Source organism: Loxodonta africana, chromosome 3, assembly GCF_030014295.1.
Source record: "Loxodonta africana isolate mLoxAfr1 chromosome 3, mLoxAfr1.hap2, whole genome shotgun sequence".
Taxonomy (NCBI): domain Eukaryota; kingdom Metazoa; phylum Chordata; class Mammalia; order Proboscidea; family Elephantidae; genus Loxodonta; species Loxodonta africana.
In genome coordinates this window covers 31,602,218-31,619,528 of record NC_087344.1, presented here as the reverse complement: position 1 = coordinate 31,619,528, position 17,311 = coordinate 31,602,218, and the positions used below count along the sequence as shown (strand labels likewise).

At 50.7% G+C, this 17,311-nt stretch overlaps 2 protein-coding genes across 7 annotated transcripts in view; both read right to left on the bottom strand.

Annotated features, from left to right (window-relative positions):
* Window positions 1–5,687, bottom strand: part of AP1M1 (adaptor related protein complex 1 subunit mu 1) — a 31,772-nt gene extending 26,085 nt beyond the window's left edge. For all 4 annotated transcript variants that reach the window (XR_010321248.1, XR_010321249.1, XM_064280904.1 and 1 more), the window contains exon 1: window positions 5,554–5,687. Coding sequence is in view for 2 of the 4 variants with exons in the window: in XM_064280904.1 (XP_064136974.1) it covers window positions 5,554–5,595 (42 nt within the window). In the remaining 2 variants the exon portion in view is untranslated. The remainder of the gene's footprint in view (window positions 1–5,553) is intronic.
* Window positions 5,688–8,282: 2,595 nt separating this feature from the next.
* Window positions 8,283–14,738, bottom strand: FAM32A (family with sequence similarity 32 member A). Of its 3 annotated transcripts, XR_010321250.1 has the most exons (6): window positions 14,609–14,738; window positions 14,362–14,500; window positions 11,641–11,694; window positions 9,796–10,846; window positions 9,659–9,702; window positions 8,283–8,543 (listed from the first exon to the last, which is right to left on the bottom strand). XR_010321250.1 is itself a non-coding variant. In XM_003413040.4 (4 exons), exons 1-4 carry the CDS (start codon window positions 14,680–14,682, stop codon window positions 8,475–8,477), a joined length of 336 nt encoding a protein of 111 aa, XP_003413088.1. In that variant the 5' UTR covers window positions 14,683–14,738; the 3' UTR covers window positions 8,283–8,474. The 3 variants fall into 3 exon arrangements, 1 of the variants encoding a protein (XP_003413088.1); XR_010321251.1 differs by lacking the exon at window positions 9,659–9,702; XM_003413040.4 differs by lacking the exons at window positions 9,659–9,702; window positions 9,796–10,846.
* Between the last annotated feature and the right edge of the window lie 2,573 nt (window positions 14,739–17,311).

Here is a 17,311-nt window from a genome sequence, read left to right as displayed (position 1 = left end):
GGCTCTGTCCACGGAAGAGACAAGGGGCCATCCTGATCGCCCTCTCTCAGGGAATGCTGCACGGAGAGCGTGTCCCAGAGGGAACTCCATAGGGGAGGGCCCGGGACTGGAGTGGCTTGGAGCCCTGCAGGCCACATCAGAGCCCCTCGGGGATGCCAACAGAGAGTCTGAGTTTGCCAAACTCACCTGGGGCAGAAAGAGGAGACCCTGCTCCTGGCCGCTCTTTCACAGACTGTGGACGAGGGTGCTGAGCACCTGGAGCCCTCGTCCACTGCGGACACAGACATACAATGCGACAATCACTTGGGAAAAGTCTGGCAGTTTCTCAAAAAGTTATACATTCGCCACCATGTGACCCAATGGGTCCCTTCCTGGTGTCTGCCTCAAAGCAGCTTTATTTTCAATAGATACATATTGGAAACAACTCAAATATCCCTTGACAGGTGATGGGAGGAACAGTGTGTCTGCCAGCAGTGGACAGCACACGTGACAACGTGGGGGAGGGTCGGATCCTGATGCTAGCATATGTTGTATTCAATTCCAGACCACGGTGACAAGAAACAGCCACAGAGCCGTGCTGCCTGGGGCCAGGCGGAGCAGATGGTGCAGGAAGCTCTGGGGAGATGGAGCAGTGTGGTGTGGCCTCCAGGGGTACACTTGTGAGCACACGAGTATGCTTCAGGCGCCTGCGGCTCCTTACATGTAAATCACAGCTTAATGAGGCACTGAAAGGGAGGTTTGGAGACACCTGCCAGGTACGTCTGGAGCTGCCGCAGCCAGGGTGCCATTGCAGATCACTCGCCCACACTGCCCCTCTTTGAGACACCAGGTTCAGGATGAAATGACTGAGAGAGTGAGACGAGAGCACGCGAACAAGCACCTTCCCTCCTAGTCTTTGTCCCCTCACACACATTCTCCCCCGCTTTTTCAGCCTGTGTCTCGGGGACCCAGCCTCCAGTAAGGGTGGCGCAGCCAAGGGCTCCGCGTACCCCTTACATTCTCCTTGCTGCCCCATCACGAGGAGTGTCGTTCTCTCAGAGGTGGCCACCTGCCAAGGTCACTCCACGAATAAAGATGCACCATCGCCCATGCCCTGCAGGGACACCGCTGCCGCTAAGCCCTGTCACCGGCACCGGCAGGAGCCCCAGCCCGTCCTCAAAGGGATGGTGGAGGAATGTGTGTGCTCACCCTGGGTGCGCCTGTGCAGAGGTTCACACACTCAGCACACGCCTGTATAGGGTGAGCCACGCATAGCCAGGGGACAAGGCGTGGCCAAGACTGACCCAGGACCTCTGGGGGCCAGAGGCTCAAGCTCTACACCAAGGGGATGGGGGCTGAGGCCCATGGAGGGAATGAGGATGGCCTCAAAGTGGGGACTGTCAGCAGCAAGTGGGCTCCGAGACAGGACAGACTGGAGGGGGTCAGTCCTACACCCACTGCCACTCTTGACCAGCCCCACAGTCTCTTCTCCACCAAAAGTGAGGGGGCCGTCTTAAACCAGTCAGGTCAGGTCTCCCTCCTGCTGACACTGCTGCCCAAATGGCCTCCCCTGCACTAAGAACACACCCGGAGCCTTGTCCCCATGTCTGCGGGGCCCTGTCTGGCCTGGCCCCTCATGGCCTGCAGCTGCTCCTCGGCTCTCCCTATCTACTCCACTCCAGCCCCGCTGGCCTCCAAACACACCTGTCCCTGCCCCAGGGCCTTTGCCCTTCACGCTTGCAGGCTCTCACCCCACTCTCCTCCTCACTCCTCAGCCTCAGGGTTCTACCCAGCTCACCCTGGCTGGAAGACCAGCACAGCCCCCTCCACCCCAGCCCTGCTTCATGCATCCCAAATGCCCCCACCACACTGCACTTTTACCAATTACGTCCTCGCGTGCCGTCTGCTGGCCCCGCTGGAGTCGCATGTTCCCCGAGAGCCATGACCACCTCTGTCAGGTCATGGCTTCATCCCAGCACACAGACAGAACCCAGCCAATACCATGTGGGGTGAGCCCTGGGTGAGGAGGTAAAGGAGGCAGAATAACGCCCGGGTTTCTGGCCTGGGCAACCGGATTGGGGGGGTGTGACTCCTGAGGTGCGGACACTAGAGAGAGCAGGTCTCGGGGCGACTGGAGTTCCTTTGGGGAAATGCCGAGTGTGCGGTGGCCATGGGGCCTCTAATGAGTCCAGAAGCAAGTGCTTGGGTGGGCAGAAATTTGAGAGTCACTGACACACCCAGTCCCTGAGTGGCACAAATGGTTTACACTCTACTTACTTAAAAGTTGGTGGTTTGAACCCACCCAGTGGTGCCACAGAATAAAGACCTGGTGACCTGCCTACATAAAGATCACAGCCAAGAAAACCCTACAGAACAGTTCTACTCTGTAACACCCAGGGTTGCCATGAGTCAGAACCAACTTGACAGCAACTGGATTTTTTTTTGCTGGCACACCAAGGAGAGGTGCAGTACAAGAGATATGCTCAGGCCTGAGCCGAGGAGCCCCAACACACAAGGGGAAGCAGATAAGGAGGGTCCGAGGAGAGAAGCAAGAGAAACAGGGTGACAACTAAGTGTGGCACCACAGACACATGCTAAAGGAGGTGGTTTGCGGTGTCAGGAACTGCGAGAGGCTGGAAGACAAGGGGGGAGCAGGCTCTTGGCCATGCTGATCTCCCAGTGGTTGGAGGCTCTGAGTAGCAGAGACGCGTGGTCATGAATTGCTTCAGGTGTTATTCACTTAGTGTTGCTTAAACACCATCTGCTCAAGAGGCGAGCTTTCCAGGCATGAAGTCCACGGTGAGGGGAAGAATAAATGTCGTCTTGGTTGCTGAAAATGAGCTTCCGAAAGGCAAGACTGGTCATGCTTCTCCCAGCCACAATTTCCCTGTGGTGGCTCCTCCTCCCTGTGTCCTTCTGTCCCCTCTTCCATCTGTACATCTCAACACCCACAGTCCCCTTGGTGCTGCCCTCCATGCACCAGCATTATGAGGGATGACTGGCTCTCCAGCCCCAGTGGCTGCCCCTGACCCCCGTGCGCCCACTGGACTGCCTCCCTGTTAACCTGACTGCCACCTGGTCACCTTCCCAAACCCAGACCTCCTCCGGGAGCCTTCTGTAACCACCTCCCTTCCTGCAGCCGAAGTGAGGTTGAGCAACTGTGGCCCCTCAGGGCTTGTCCCTGCCCTTGTGGCTGCAGGATTTGACCATCCGGTAATGTATCTGCTGCCTGGTGTGTCTCCCAGCTGGACTGAGGGCTGTGGACAGTAGGCTGGGCATGGGGCTGAGCCTCGCATATCGCTCAGCAAGTCCCGACAACATCCCCGAAACGGACTCACTTGATCAATGAGGAAAGTGAGGCCCAAGGGGAGGTGCCTGCCAAGGCCACACACTGTGCTGCAGGGAAGGGTGCTGAGCTCGCCCAGGCCCCAGGGCCAAAGGGGCCCCCTGTGCCTGGCACAGTGCTCAACACGTGCTAGGTGCTCACATAACATTTGCTAAAGCCATGAGCCAGTGAGACGGGCCAGGGCGGAAGCAGAACACAAGCACAAAGCCTCAGGGTACACTGCTCCTCCAGTCCTGGGGTGCCCGTCTTCCCTGCCTCTGAGAAGGCTGGGCAAGGAAGCCAAACAAGGGAGCCAAAAGCTGTTGACTCTGGGTGGCATCCAAGGAGGGGAGCCTCAGGCCATCCACTCATGGGAAAGGTGTTGGGGGTGGAGGGAGAGGCAGTCAGGTCACCTCTTGGCTCCTGTCTGCTTCTGTGCTAACTTTCCTTCCCTCCCCCAGGACCTGACACCCACGTCCCTCTCAGTGATCAACATCAGACTTGTCTGACATTGTTGTATCTGTTTTTGTCACTCCCAGATGTAAGAGGTCAGATGGCCATTGCCTCTCCACCACTGGGTGGGCTTGGGGGAGGACAGCAGCCCACCTCTGAAAGGCTTTCATGACCACTCCTTTAAGCAGCTCTCTCAGACACCCCTAAGGTCCCTGAGTGACTCAAGCAGTTTGTGCTTGGCTGCGAACCTAAAGATTGGCAGTTCAAACCCACCCCACAGTGTGGCAGAAGAAAGTCCTAGTGATCGTCCATATAGATAATAGCCAAGAAAACCCTGTGGAGCTCAGTTCTTTGTAACACATGGGAACGCTGTGAGTCAGAATGGACTTGACGGCAACGAGTTTGGTTTTGGTTTTTTGGTCAGACTCTCCTGGAAAGGCACCTGGTTTCTGGAACCAGCATAAGCTCCTGATCCAGGCATGTCCAACACTCCCTCCCACCTCAGTGCACTTGCCACTTTTTTGGGGGGCCTCCTTGATCCCTGAGTTGAGGTGGGACCTCCCTACTATACATGGTCATCGCTCTTCCACTGCAGTGCATATTGGTTTGTGTTTTTTGAGGTTACTGCCCAACTCCCCTACCAAACTGTGGGCCCCACGGGACAGGGACTGCTCCCCCTGCTTGGCGCTAGTCCCTGAGTAGTGCAAACGGTTACACTAGACTGCTAGCTGAAAGGTCGGTGGTTTAAAACCACCCGGCAGTGCCTCGGAAGACAGGCCTGGCAATGTGCTTCTGAAAAGTTACAGCCTTGAAAATCCTATGCAGAACAGCTCTATGGGGTGGCCATGCGTCAGAATTGACTGGCAACTAACAACCTGTAACATTCTGGAATCCCTGGATGGTGCAAATGCTTTACAAGTTTGGCTGCTAAGTGAAAGATTGGTACTGAGTCCATCCTGAAGCACCTTGGAAGAAAGGCCTGGCTATCTACTTCAAAAGGTCACAGCCTAGAAAACCCTGTGGAGCACAGTTCTGCTTTGCACTCATTGAGTCATCGTAATTTGGAGTGGAGAAACCAGAACAGCAGCCTGGTCTAGCGCTCAGTACCAGTCCTACAAAAATTAGCTGAGCCAATGGGTGATTCTGGGTTTGCCTCCTGGGATCGAGGCCTCCACCTGCCATTTCTCTGCGACCCGTGTGACCTTGGGTGGGTGCTTCAGCCTCTGTGCCTCGGTTTCCCCCTCTGCACATTGGCGCTTCCACTGCCCACTTCACCTAACTCTTGTACAGACTCAGTGTCACCATGGACGTTCCTTGAGCAACGCCTACCGGGTCTGGGACAGAAAAGGAGCCCGCTGAACTGTAGCGGCTGCGACTCCAAGAGCGGAACGAACCCCAGGGCATGCTGTTCTCGCCACGCCTCGCCACTTCTGGCCAAGGGTCGCGCGGTCCCTCAGCGCTGGGCCTGCCCTCCCTGAGGGCTCCCGGGCCCCCACGGAGGCCTGAGTTCCCGAGCCTCGCTGAGAGGCGGGGAGGGTGGTGAAGCCGGTTACCTGGCGGTTGCCAACCACAAGGCAGCCCACTGCATTACCTAGCAACAGGCCGGGGCTCGCGGGCAGAAGACCCCGCCTGCTTCTCCAGTAATAGGGTGGAGTCCTCAGGTGCGGCCCTGCAGCCTCCCGGCCTCACACCTTGGTGGGGCCCACTGGCCAGTCACCTAGCAACGGGGTGGGTCCCCGAGGGGCGAGGCCCCCGCCGGCTTCCCGGCAACGATGCGGGTGGGGAGCCCTGAGTACCTTGCCCTTCAGGTCCAGCACGTAGACGGCGCTAGCGGACATGGCGGCTGCCGGAGGCCTCGGCGGCGGCCTCAACAGCAGCTGCGGAAACAGCCGGGCGTTGATCAAGGCCGGCGCCCCGCGACAGCCCGCCTCCACTTCCGGTCTGGGAGCCGCGCGCGGACCGTTATGTCCGGCCTGGGCGGAGTTGCCAGCATCGCGCAGGCGCAGAACGGAGCGTGCACAGGCGCAGAAGCCCGGTGCGAGCCACGTTTCCCACCCCCGCCTCCAGAATCCAGAAGTCCGCGCCTAGTTAGGTGCAAGATGTCAAAGGGGGCCCTCACCTGGGGCCCAGGCTTTACGGAGCCGCAGTCTGATGTGGGAGTCTAGAAGGCTCCGTTGGGAGGGGAGAGGTGGCGATTTACTTGGAAAAAGGTCAAGGAAACTCTCTGAAAGGCAGTTACGCCTTACCGCGGTCACTGTCACCTGTCATTACTAACGTTCGTCAGTGGAAAAGCGTGGTTTTCTGCTTATTGCCTGGAATGATCTCGTGAAAACCACGCCCTCACTGAACATAGATGAAAAGAACAGTCTGTTTTATTGTGGTAAAAATATGTAATATTTACCATTTCAATAGTTTTTACATGTACAATCAAGTGATGCTGTGTTCATCATGTTGTGCAGCCATCACAGTTTCTAAATTTTTCCATCACTCGTAACAGAAGGGAAACCCTGGTGGCCTAGTGGGTAAGTGCTATGGCTGCTAACCAAGAGGTCGGCAATTCGAATCCGCCAGGCGCTCCTTGGAAACTATAGGGTCGCTGAGTCGGAATCGACTCCACAGCAGTGCGTTTGGTTTGGTTTTGGTTTCTTAACAAAAGCTCACTGCTTCCTAAGAAATAACTTCGCCTTTTTTCCCTCCTCCCATCCCTGGTCTAAAAAAAAAAAAAAAAAGCTGCCATCAGTTCCGACTCATGATGACCCTATCTGCTCCACAGGGTTTTCTTGGCTGGTGGCACATACAGTTACACACCCAGCTGCTAACCAAAAGGCCGGCAGTTCAAACCCAGGCAGCCGCTCGGCAGAAAGACCTGGCCATCCACCCCCATAAAGACTATCGCCAAGAAAACCATATGGAGCATTCCACTATCACATGGGGTCACTATGAGTTGCCAATGCCTCAGTGGCACCTGACAAAAAATCTCTGTGGAAGATAGCTGGGCTTTCTTCTGGGTCGCCACTGGGTGGTTCTGAACCACCTTTAGTGGTCCAGCACAAACCATTTGCACCACTCAGGGACCTTTTGTTTTTAGTCCTTTAAGGTATTGTCATGGATTGAATTGTGTCCCCCCAAAACACGTCTATCAATTTGGGTAGGCCACGATTTCCAGTATTGTGTGATTGTTCACCATTTTGTCATCTGATGTCGTTTTCCTATGTGTTGTAAATACTATCTCTATGATGCTAATGAGATGGGATTAGTGGCAGTTACGTTACTGAGGCAGGACTTGATCTACAAGATTAGGTTCTGTTTTAAGCCAATCTCTTTTGAGATATAACAGAAGCAAGGGATGGCGGGGGTATGACTCATAACACCAAGAAAGCAGCACTGGTATCCAGGGTTCCCAGTGCAGGGAAGCTCCCAGACCAGGGGAAGATTGATGACAAGGACCTTCCCCCAGAACTGGTAAAGAGAGAAAGCCTTCCCCTAGAACTGGCACCCTCATTTTGGACTTCTAGCCTTCTAGACTGTAAGAGAACAAATTTCATTGTTAAAACCACCTACTTCTGGTATTTCTGTTATAGCAGCACTAGATAGCTAAGACAGGCATGCACACCCTTCATGTGCGATAAATTCAAAAGGCCGCCTCCCGTGTGGAAACCAAACAGCTTATAACTAAGACACACAGACTCATTTAATAATTGGTTGTTGCTTTATTCTGCAGTTCACATGTAACAGCCTCAAGCCCCACACTTGATTTTTGTCTTCTCGCTTTGTTACTCTTTCAGAAGCTGGGTCAGCAGAGACTGTCTCCCCCAGTATACAGATTGAGCCTCATCCAATAAACACAGGCCCCCAAAAGACCCTGGCTCTCCACCGCCAGTAATGGGGTCCTTCTGTTTGATCACATACATGTCTGTCTGTGCTGGAGTTCAGCCCTGGTCATGTATCAACTTGGAACCCTGGCTGAGGGGTGAGTCAGGTGGTATCTGGGCTCCATTACAAAGAAGGCTGTGAATGATTTGCAATGTCTGCCACAGGGGCCATGGTGACACCCATTAGAAGTGTCTGGGATGGGGAAACTGGGAGAGGGGCTGCAAGCCAGTCATGGGCTCAGAAAGGGACCAGGTGGGATGCTTCATCCCTGCCATAGGCAGCCATCCTCTGCGTCCCAGGCAAGAGGGCTGTGGAGGTGGTTGGAAGACCACAAAGCCATGGGTAGCTTCCCTGCATCCTGGATGGAAGAGCTTAAGCCCCAAGCTCATGGGAGTTTAGAAGGGGAGCCTACATATAAGGGGGTCTGCACACTGCAGGCCACACCAGCATTAGCTCCTTATCCTCTGGAGTCAGTTTTATCTGGATGAAGAGAACTGGTTGGTTGTCCTCAGAAGCTTAAATGCAACTCAGAGAACTAAATATTCTTACATGGCACTTACACAGCAACGACTTGAACCTCTGGATAAACTTCCAAAGCTTTCCAGCCCACACTAAAAAGATTTATATTCTATGGACTACCAAGAAACCAAAATTGAGTCAAAGGACAGTCTTACTTTAATCAAGTTCTAGAACAAGGAGACAGTTTCAAAATGCACGGTTGCAGCAGAAAATGCAAAGGCATGGGTAAAAGAATGTTTCTAGAAAATGCCAAAGGGACCCGACTTAACCCCAACTCTGTCTTCTGCTTCCCCATGAGGCCACGCCATGCCCAGGGGCCAGGAGGCTACTTGGTCCAGCTGACTTTGGGGATGTCATAATGTTCTGTGAGTGTGTCCAGGTGTCTGTTGAAGTCCTGTGAAGGTCAAGGAGAAAGCTCGTCTCAGCACTGACCCATGCAGGGTGTGAAGGGCACACAGCCTTGCCCACACCACCTCTTCCATGTCCTGCCTCTCCTTTCCTACTCTCCACTCAAACCCAACTTGCCAGGTCCTATAGATGCCTGAACCCTGGGCTCTCCCTTGAATGACCCTGGGAGGACCCTGTGGTGGTTAATTTTGCATCAACTTGGCTAGGCGATGGTGCCCAGTTGTTTCATCAAACACCAGTCTAGTTGTTACTGTGGTGGTTCAGCGGTAGAGTTCTTGCTCTCCATGTGGAAGACCTGGGTTCCATTCCTAGCGAATGCACCTCAAGCGCAGCCACCACCCATCTGTCCGTGGAGACTTGCATGTTCAGCAGAGCTTCCAGACTAAGACGGACTAGGAAGAAAGGCCTGGTGATCTACTTCCAAAAATTTGCCAGTGAAAACCCTTTGGATTACAATGGTCCAATCCATAACAAATGGGGATGGTGCAGGACTGGGCAGTGTTTGGTTCCATTGTGCATGGGATTGCCATGAGCTGGGCGTTGACTGAATAGCAGCTAATAATTGTTTTTATCAGCTGGTCTTAAGCAGATTACCCTCATAAGGTGTGTGAGCCTCATCCAAGCAGCTGAAGGCCTTACGAGCAAACCACAGGTTTCCCAAGGGAAAATTCTGCCTCTAGACTATTCTGTCAGAATCCCCCTCTCCCCAGCTGCCTGACTTACTGATTTTGGGACAGAATACTGCAGGAGTCTACAGTCTATCTCCTGACCTATGGATTTTGCATTTGCCAGCCCCCCAAAGGTTCATGAACCAATTCTTCAAAATAAATCTCTCTTTCTCTGTGTGTGTGTGTGTGTGTATGTGTGAATACAGGTAGTCCCCAGGCTACGCACGAGATCCATTCCTAACTCTGTCTTTAAGTCGAATTTGCAGGTAAGTCAGAACAGGTACATATGATTCTTATTTAGTGTCAGTCAAATGTTTGTCTTAGTATATATTTTACCTTTCTATGCATATAAAACCCTTAAATACTTCCAAATACACTAAAACATCATGAACGTAATACAGTACATAATACGATAATAAAAATAACTACATACAATACTGTACTGAAGAGAGAATCTGTGTGTGTAGGTATACAGCACTGTAAAAAAAAAAATTAAAGGAACAGTTCTTAAAACAGTTTAGATAGAAGAAAAAAAAAGAAAAAAGATCCTGATTAAAGGTTAACACTTACTCTTGTTCCATCAGTGTCTTGCATACCGGAAGGGACATTCGTGAGGCAACATTATAATGTTAACACCGGATGATGCGGGAGAGGATGATGGAAAGATGGCTACTGTTGAAGATGATGGGCCTGCTGTTGGAGAGAATGGACCTGGGGCCGGAGAGTCAGGGTCTGATTCTGCTGCTGGAGAGGGCAGTTTACTGCTGGAGTCAATTTCCTGAAACAGGCATCAGGGAGGTTTGCACAGAGCTTTTTTCCCCTCGTCATAGATGGCCTTGTAGCAGCTGAGGCCCTCAGTAACTGTATGGTAAACTTTGCTAAACCTCTCTGTATTCGGATCTTGCTCCTTTAACTTTGCCATCCCTGCTTCAATGAGATGAAAGGCTTCAGCTAACTCTCTTGTCGAAAACTTTTTTGGTACTGGAGTTTTTAGGTCCCGGTCCTCTTCCTCAGATGCTATCATTGGCTGCTCTAGTTCCAGAAGGTCTTCACCGGCTGGTTCTTCAGCACGGGAGGCGAGTAACTCCACGTCATTTTTCACCATTTCAGGAAAATCCCTTGCAGCACTTACACTGGCACTCGCTGCTTCACCTCGCACTTTAATGTTAAGTAAATTTGCCCTCCCTTTGAAACGATTGAACCAACCCCTGCTTGCAACGAATTCTTCATCGCAAGCACCTCCGCTTGCTGCACGTGCAGCTTTTAAATCATTGAAAAGGCTTCGAGCCTTTTGTTGCACTGAAGTAAGGCTGATAGGCATATTACGCTGATTTTGATCGTCTAACCAAATTATCAACAGCCTTTCCATTTCGATAAGTAAACCACTGCGTTGCTTAGTTATAATTGTAGCTTTCATCGGGGCACAGCCTTTCACGTGCTCCATTATTCTCACTTTATCCTTTAAAATTGTTCCAACCGTTGACCGGCTGTAGCCGAACGCTTTTCCAATGACCGACGGCGTCTCTCCCCTTTCCGAGCGCTTTATTATTTCCACTTTGTTTTCGATCGTGATCGTTTTCCTTTTCTTTGATGCACCACCAGCACGTGCATCGGATTTACACTTTGGAGGCACGGTTACAAGGGTAAATAAGAGGAAAATTTAAGCCAAACACAAAGTTACACAGTCAACACAGTGTTAATGGCAACATGATCCGACTTAAAAAGGCGGATGGCATTCTCCTTCCTTGAGCCGACGAACCTCTGAAGATGCTCAACGTTTTCATGAGCGTCACAAGGCAGTGCGTGCGTCTGTTACTATGAACCATTTAACTCAAATTTTTAATGCAACAGGCTTTATGGAAGTTGTCCATTTGGACGTTCTAAACCTGGGGGCTTACTGTAAATAGATATTCTGCCAGAACTCCCCTCTCCCCAACCACGTGACCTACCGATCTGGGGACACAAGACTGCAGGAGTCTCCAGCCTGTCTCCTGACCTATGGATTTTGAACCTACCAGCCCCTCAAGGTCTAATGAGCCAATTCTTCAAAATAAGTCTCTTTCTCTCACTCTGTGTATGTGTGAATATATATACATCTGGATAGTACTGTTAGCTGCCACTGAGTCAGCACCCAACTCACGGCGACCCCGTGCACAATGGAACGAAATGCCACCCAGTGCTGCGCCATCCTGACTGGTTGCCGATCGGACCGCTGTGATCCACAGAGCTTTCACGGGCTGATTTTCAGAAATAGATCATCAGGCCTTTCTTCCTAGCCTGTCTTAGTCTGGAAATATATATGTCTGACTGGTTCTGTTTCTCTAGAGAACTCTAAGACTACCCCTCCCTGCCAACACTCAGTGGCCCCCTCTGCCTAGTTTTTCGCCCGCTGTGACCACCAGGCCCCTGACTGACCTCCACTCTCTGCTTGTGGGTTTTAGATGCCTTCTTCAGGATCCTCTCCATTTGCTGAAAGAGATGAGACGTGAAGTTGAGTTTACAGGCTCAAATCACCCCAGGCCAGAAGGGGATGGGAAAGGAGGCCTGGACAGCCTGGCTCTCACACCAAGAATGGCTGGAGTTCTCAGGCTGCACACCAGGACCTCCCTCAATCCCATTCTGGCTGATCCAACAGGGAGGCCCAGCCTGACACATGCCAGTCGACATCCAGGCCAGTGGTTCCCCAGTCCTGGCCTCCGGCACCAGCCAAGCGCCTCCCCAGGGAGCAGACTCAGCTCCAAAGGACACCGCTTGCCACTTGCCCCTTGCTTCCCTCCTTCTTAGATGCTCCTCCCTCCAAGGCTCCTTGAAAGTTTCTTCTCTGCCACCCTCTAGTCATGAATGCCATAGAACTTAGCTCTCAAACCCAAAATCCCTATTCTGTCAACGTCCCTCAGAGGGTTTCATCCAGTGCCACAGTGATTCCCACACGTTGATCAGTGCCCAGACCTCTCCTCCACACTCAGGCTCAAATTTCAAACTGCCTACAAGAAACCTCCACTTGGATTTCCAACAAGTATCCCAAACTTAACCTCTCTATAACTCAAGTTCTGACTGCCTCCTCTATGAAAGCTGCTTACCAACTGTGGTTCTTTTCATCTCGGTAACCGGCACCTTCATTCAGCCAGTGCTCTGGCCAAGCATCCTGGTCACCCCTGATTCTTCGTTCTCAGCTTGCATCTTATCCGTCAGCAAACCCTGAAGATCTTCCTTCAAAATCAGTCCTGCACCTGATACCTCCCACCAGCTCTGCTGTGACCACCCTCCTCTGAGCTCCCAACACTGGTCACCTCTATGGCTGTCAACCTCTCCCCCAGCCCACCTGGGCTCAGCAGTAAAATTCCAGCCCTGCCTCTGACTGTGACCTTAGGCAAGAGACTGAAGTTCATTCACTTGTCAAATCCTCACCATAACCCTATGATGTAGGAGCTTTAGGCCCACTTTACAGATGAAGAAACTGAGACTTATGGGTCCGCTGACTTGCCCAGTTACTCCACTAACAAGCAGTGGAGACAAGGTCAGAACCCAGGTCTGTCTTGCCAGAGTTACTGGTCCAGCATTTTCTGTATGACTCAATTAGGCCTGGGTGTAATGAGTTAGCTTTTCCTGATGTCACTGGACTAATCACCTAGACCAGGGGTTTCTCAGCTTCAACACTACTGACATTCGGCTCCAGGTCACTCTCTGGAATGGGGATGTCCTGTGCACTGCAGGAAGCTGAGCACCATGCCCAGCCTCCACCCACAACAGCACTCCCCTCCCCCGGTTGTGACAACCAAAAAAAGTCTCAGACATCATCAACATCCCCAGTCAGAATTGTGCCAGGTAAGCAACCGTGAATTAAGGGGTCCCACTGACCCCCAAAAGACACTGCGATCTGATGTGCTAGGATGCTGCACACATTTAAATCCGGACACTGACCAGGGAGGGAGAAGAAAGGGAAATCACAGAAGCTGGAGGACCACCCTGATCTATACCACCTAACACACTGGGAATTTATTCTGCTGTACACTGTCAGCAATAACCCAGCTCAAATTTTTCCCAAATAATTAACTCAGGGTTTCCCTACCATAAGCCCTGGTGGCACAGTAGTTAAGCACTGGACTATTAACCAAAAGGTCAGTGATCTGAAATCACCAACAGGACAAAGATGTGGCAGCTTGCTTCCATACAGATTAGCTATGAGTTGAAATTCACTCGATGGCAGTGATTTTGATTTGGTTTTGTTCACATTTGGTTCCAGATCATTCTCTGGGGTGGGGACCATCCTGTGCACTGTAAGATGCTGACCAGCATTCCTGGCCTCTACCCACAAGATACCAGTAGCACCCATTCTCTGCAGTTGCGACAACTGTCTCCAGACACTGCCAAGTGTCCCCTGGGGACAGAATCTCCCTCAGTTCAGAACCACTGACCTAGGCTTACATGACCCTGGCCTCTCTTGTCCCAAACTTCAAATTTATTAAGTGTTTAATGCAGAGAAAAATCACTCATCAGAACCATAAACAACATATTTGAACCTGCCAAGCAAAGTGCTCATGGTGACTTACACCAGTGAGCATGGCCACTGAGCACTTACTTTACACCAGACCTAATGCCAAGTGCATTACCTGCATTACTTCTCCTCGTAAAAGGTGGTACTATGGTGACCCCTACAGACGAGGAAACTGAGGCACAGGGAGAAAGTCCCTGGTCCAGCGTCTCGGCAAATGAGCGACAGTGCTGGGATCCAAGCAGGGTCTCTAGCACTGGCTGTCTCCTCTGCGGTCCACTAGGACCAGAGGAGCGTTCTCGTTCTGGAGCTGCCCCCCCCAACTTTGGCCCCGAGGGGGCCTCCTCTCTCCCTCACACAACACCCTCTCCCCGAAATTAAGAAATTTGATTCCTTTGAAGTCCTGGTAGAGTAGAGGCTAAGCGTTCAGCTGCTAACCAAAAGGTTGGCAGTTCAAATCCACCTTGGAAACTCGATGGGGCAGTTCTACTCTGTCCTACAGGGTCGCTATAGGTCGGAATCGACTTGACAGCAATGGATTTTAGGTTTTTTTTTTCTGGCCGCTCGCCCTCTTCTAACGGCCCAGAGCGTACTCCCCGCCGGGACTCCGCTCCCTGTCCCTCCTGCTCAGGCCCCCACCTCACCCGCTTCTCCTGCATCTTCTCGAAAGCCGCCTGGGCCGGGGTCCGCTTGTCCAGGCCCCGCCGCTTCTCCTCCTCGTTCTTTTTGCTCGTTCCCATCGCTTCCAAAAGTTTCGCCTTGTCTTTGTCCTTTTTCTTTTTCCTGGAAGAGGGCACACGGAGGTAGGGGTTAGTGTGGGTCCAACGGCAAGAGCCCGGGGCCCCGGGGAAAGGCCTCAGGAGGCGAGGGACAAGTTCCCGCGGAACTCACCGCTTGGTCACGCCGAGCTCTGCGACGCCTTTCAGTTTCAGAGGCCCCTTCTGGACCTGCTCGTAGGCCGCCATTGCACACTCCAACAATCCGTACGTAAACTACTCTACTTCCTGTTTGCTAATACTGTTTCCGCCTGAGTGCCCGCCTCACTTCTTCTTGATTGGCTGAGCCCAACGGCGCGCGTGCGCTCTTGATGTTGTAAGCCGGGCTGAGAGTCTGCAGCACAAGCGTCTTTGTTTCCCCTCCCCTGCCACGCCTCCGTCTTGACGCCCACTTGAGTTTCTCAGCACTAAGGCAGGGCTCTCTTGCTGGTCTTTTAAAGCCAATTTGGCAAAAATCCGTTTTTCTAAAACCTGGCGCCTTTTTGAGTGTTTGGCCTACATTTGGATGTCTTTTCTCTTTTTTTGTAGATTGTGTTTTGGGTGAAACTTTAGGAAGTAAATTAGTTCCTTATTCAACAATTTATATGCAGATTGTTTTTTGACATTCGCTGCAATCCTCGAATGCGTCAGCACTGTCCCTTTCCACACCCCAATTCCCCATTTCCATCGTCCATTTTTCCTGTTCCTTTCTGTCTTCTCATCAATGCTTTTTTGGGTAGCTTTTGCCCTTTTGGTCTCGTATACATGATTGGAGGTTCTGGTCAGCATCTCCAGCTTTGCATTCCTTCTTTGAAATATCTCGGTTGGTATTCCCTCAATTCCCTGGATTTCAACAGTGCCTCCAGTGCATCGTGTACTTCTTTCTTCCATACCATCAGTTCTTGATCATATGCTATCTCGTGAAATGATTGAACGTCAGCTAATTCTTTTTGGTACAGTGACTCTGTGTATTCCTTCCATCTTCTTTTGATGCTTTCTGTGTCCTTTAAGGACACCCTGGTGGGTAGTGGTTAGGAGCTACAGCTGCGCATCAAAAGGTCGACAGTTCAAATCCACCAGGCACTCCTTGGAAACTCTATGGGGCAGTTCTGCTCTGTCCTATAGAGTCGCCGTGAGTTGGAATCAACTCAACGGCAATGGGTTTCGTTTTTTTTTATGTTGTTTAATATTTTCCCAGTAGAATCCTTGGATATTGCAACTCGAGGCTTGGATTATTTCTTCAGTTGTTTCAGCTTGAGAAATGCCAAACCTGTTCTCCGTTTTGATTTTCTAACTCCACGTGTTTGCACATTTCATTATAATACTTTGTCTTCTCCAGCTGCCCTTTGAAATCCTCTGTTTAGCTCTCTTCATCATTTCTTCCCTTTGCATTAAAAAAAAAAATTAGTTACCGTATATTCAAGAACAAGTTTCAGAGTCTTCTGATATCCGTTTTGGTCTTATCTTTCTTGTCTTTTTTAACGACCATTTGCTTTCTTCATGTATGATGTCCTTGATGTCTTCCCACACCTCGTCTAGTCTTCAGTCACTAATGTTCAACGTGTCAAATCTATTCTTGAGATGGTCTCTAAATTCAGATGGGGTATACTCAAGGTTGTATTTTGGCTCTCGTGTACTTGTTTTAATTTTCTTCAGCTTCAACTCGAACTTGCATGTGAGCAATTGACAGTCTGCTCCACAGTTGGCCCCTGGCCTTGTTCTGACTGATGATATTGAGCTTTTCCATCATCCCTTTCCGCAAATGTAGTCAATTTGATTCCCATGTTTTCCATCTGGTGAGGTCCACTACTATGGTTGCTGTTTTGTTGTTTCTTGTTAGTTGCTGTCGAGTCGGTTCCGACTCATAGCGACCCGATGCACAACAGAACGAGACACTGCCCAGTCCTGTGCCATCCTTACAATTGTTGTTATGCTTGACCCCATTGTTGAAGCCACTGTGTCAATCCAACTCGTTGAGGGTCTTCCTCTTTTCTGCTGACCCTGTACTCTGCCAAGCATGATGTTCTTCTCCAGAGACTGATCCCTTATGACAACATGTCCAAAGTATGTAAGACCCAATCTCGCCATCCTTGCTTCTAAGGAGCATTCTGGTTGTACTTCTTCCAAGACAGATTTATTTGTTCTTCTGGCAAAAAAAAAAAAAAAAATTTTTTTTTTTCTGGCAGTCCATGGTATATTCAATATTCTTCACCAACATCACAATTAAAAGGCATCAGTTCTTCAGACTTCCTTATTCATTGTCCAGCTTTCACATGCTTGTGATGTGATTGAAAATACCATGGCTTGGGTCAGGCGCACCTTAGTCTTCAAGGTGACATCTTTGCTCTTCAACACTTTAAAGAGGTCCTTTGCAGCAGATTTACCCAATGCGATGTGTCTTTTGATTTCTTGACTGCTCCATCCATGGCTGTGGATTGTGGATCCAAGTAAAATGAAATCCTTCACAACTTCAGTCTTTTCTCCATTTATCATGATGTTGCTCATTGGGCCAGTTGTGAGGATTTTTATTTTCTTTATGTTGAGGTGCAATCCATACTGAAGGCTGTGGTCTTTGATCTTCATTAGTAAGTGCTTCAAGTTCTTTTCACTTTCAGCAAGCAAGGTTGTGTCATCTGCATAACGCAGGTTGTTAATGAGTCTTCCTCCAATCCTGATGCCCTGTTCTTTTTCATATAGTTCAGCTTCTTGGATTATTTGCCCAGCATACAGATTCAATAAGTGTGGTGAAAGAATACAGCCCTGGCGCACACCTTTCCTGACTTTAAACCAATCAGTATCCCCTCGTTCTGTCCTAACAACTGCCTCTTGATCTATGTAA

Coding starts and splice junctions, on each gene's coding strand:
- FAM32A (XM_003413040.4), bottom strand. CDS start 14,682: ATGGCGGCCTACGAGCAGGTCCAGAAGGGGCCTCTGAAACTGAAAGGC. Junction 14,501..14,608: donor GAGCTCGGCGTGACCAAGCG/GTGAGTTCCGCG, acceptor GCCCTCTTCCAG/GAAAAAGAAAAAGGACAAAG. Junction 11,695..14,361: donor AGAAGATGCAGGAGAAGCGG/GTGAGGTGGGGG, acceptor CATCTCTTTCAG/CAAATGGAGAGGATCCTGAA.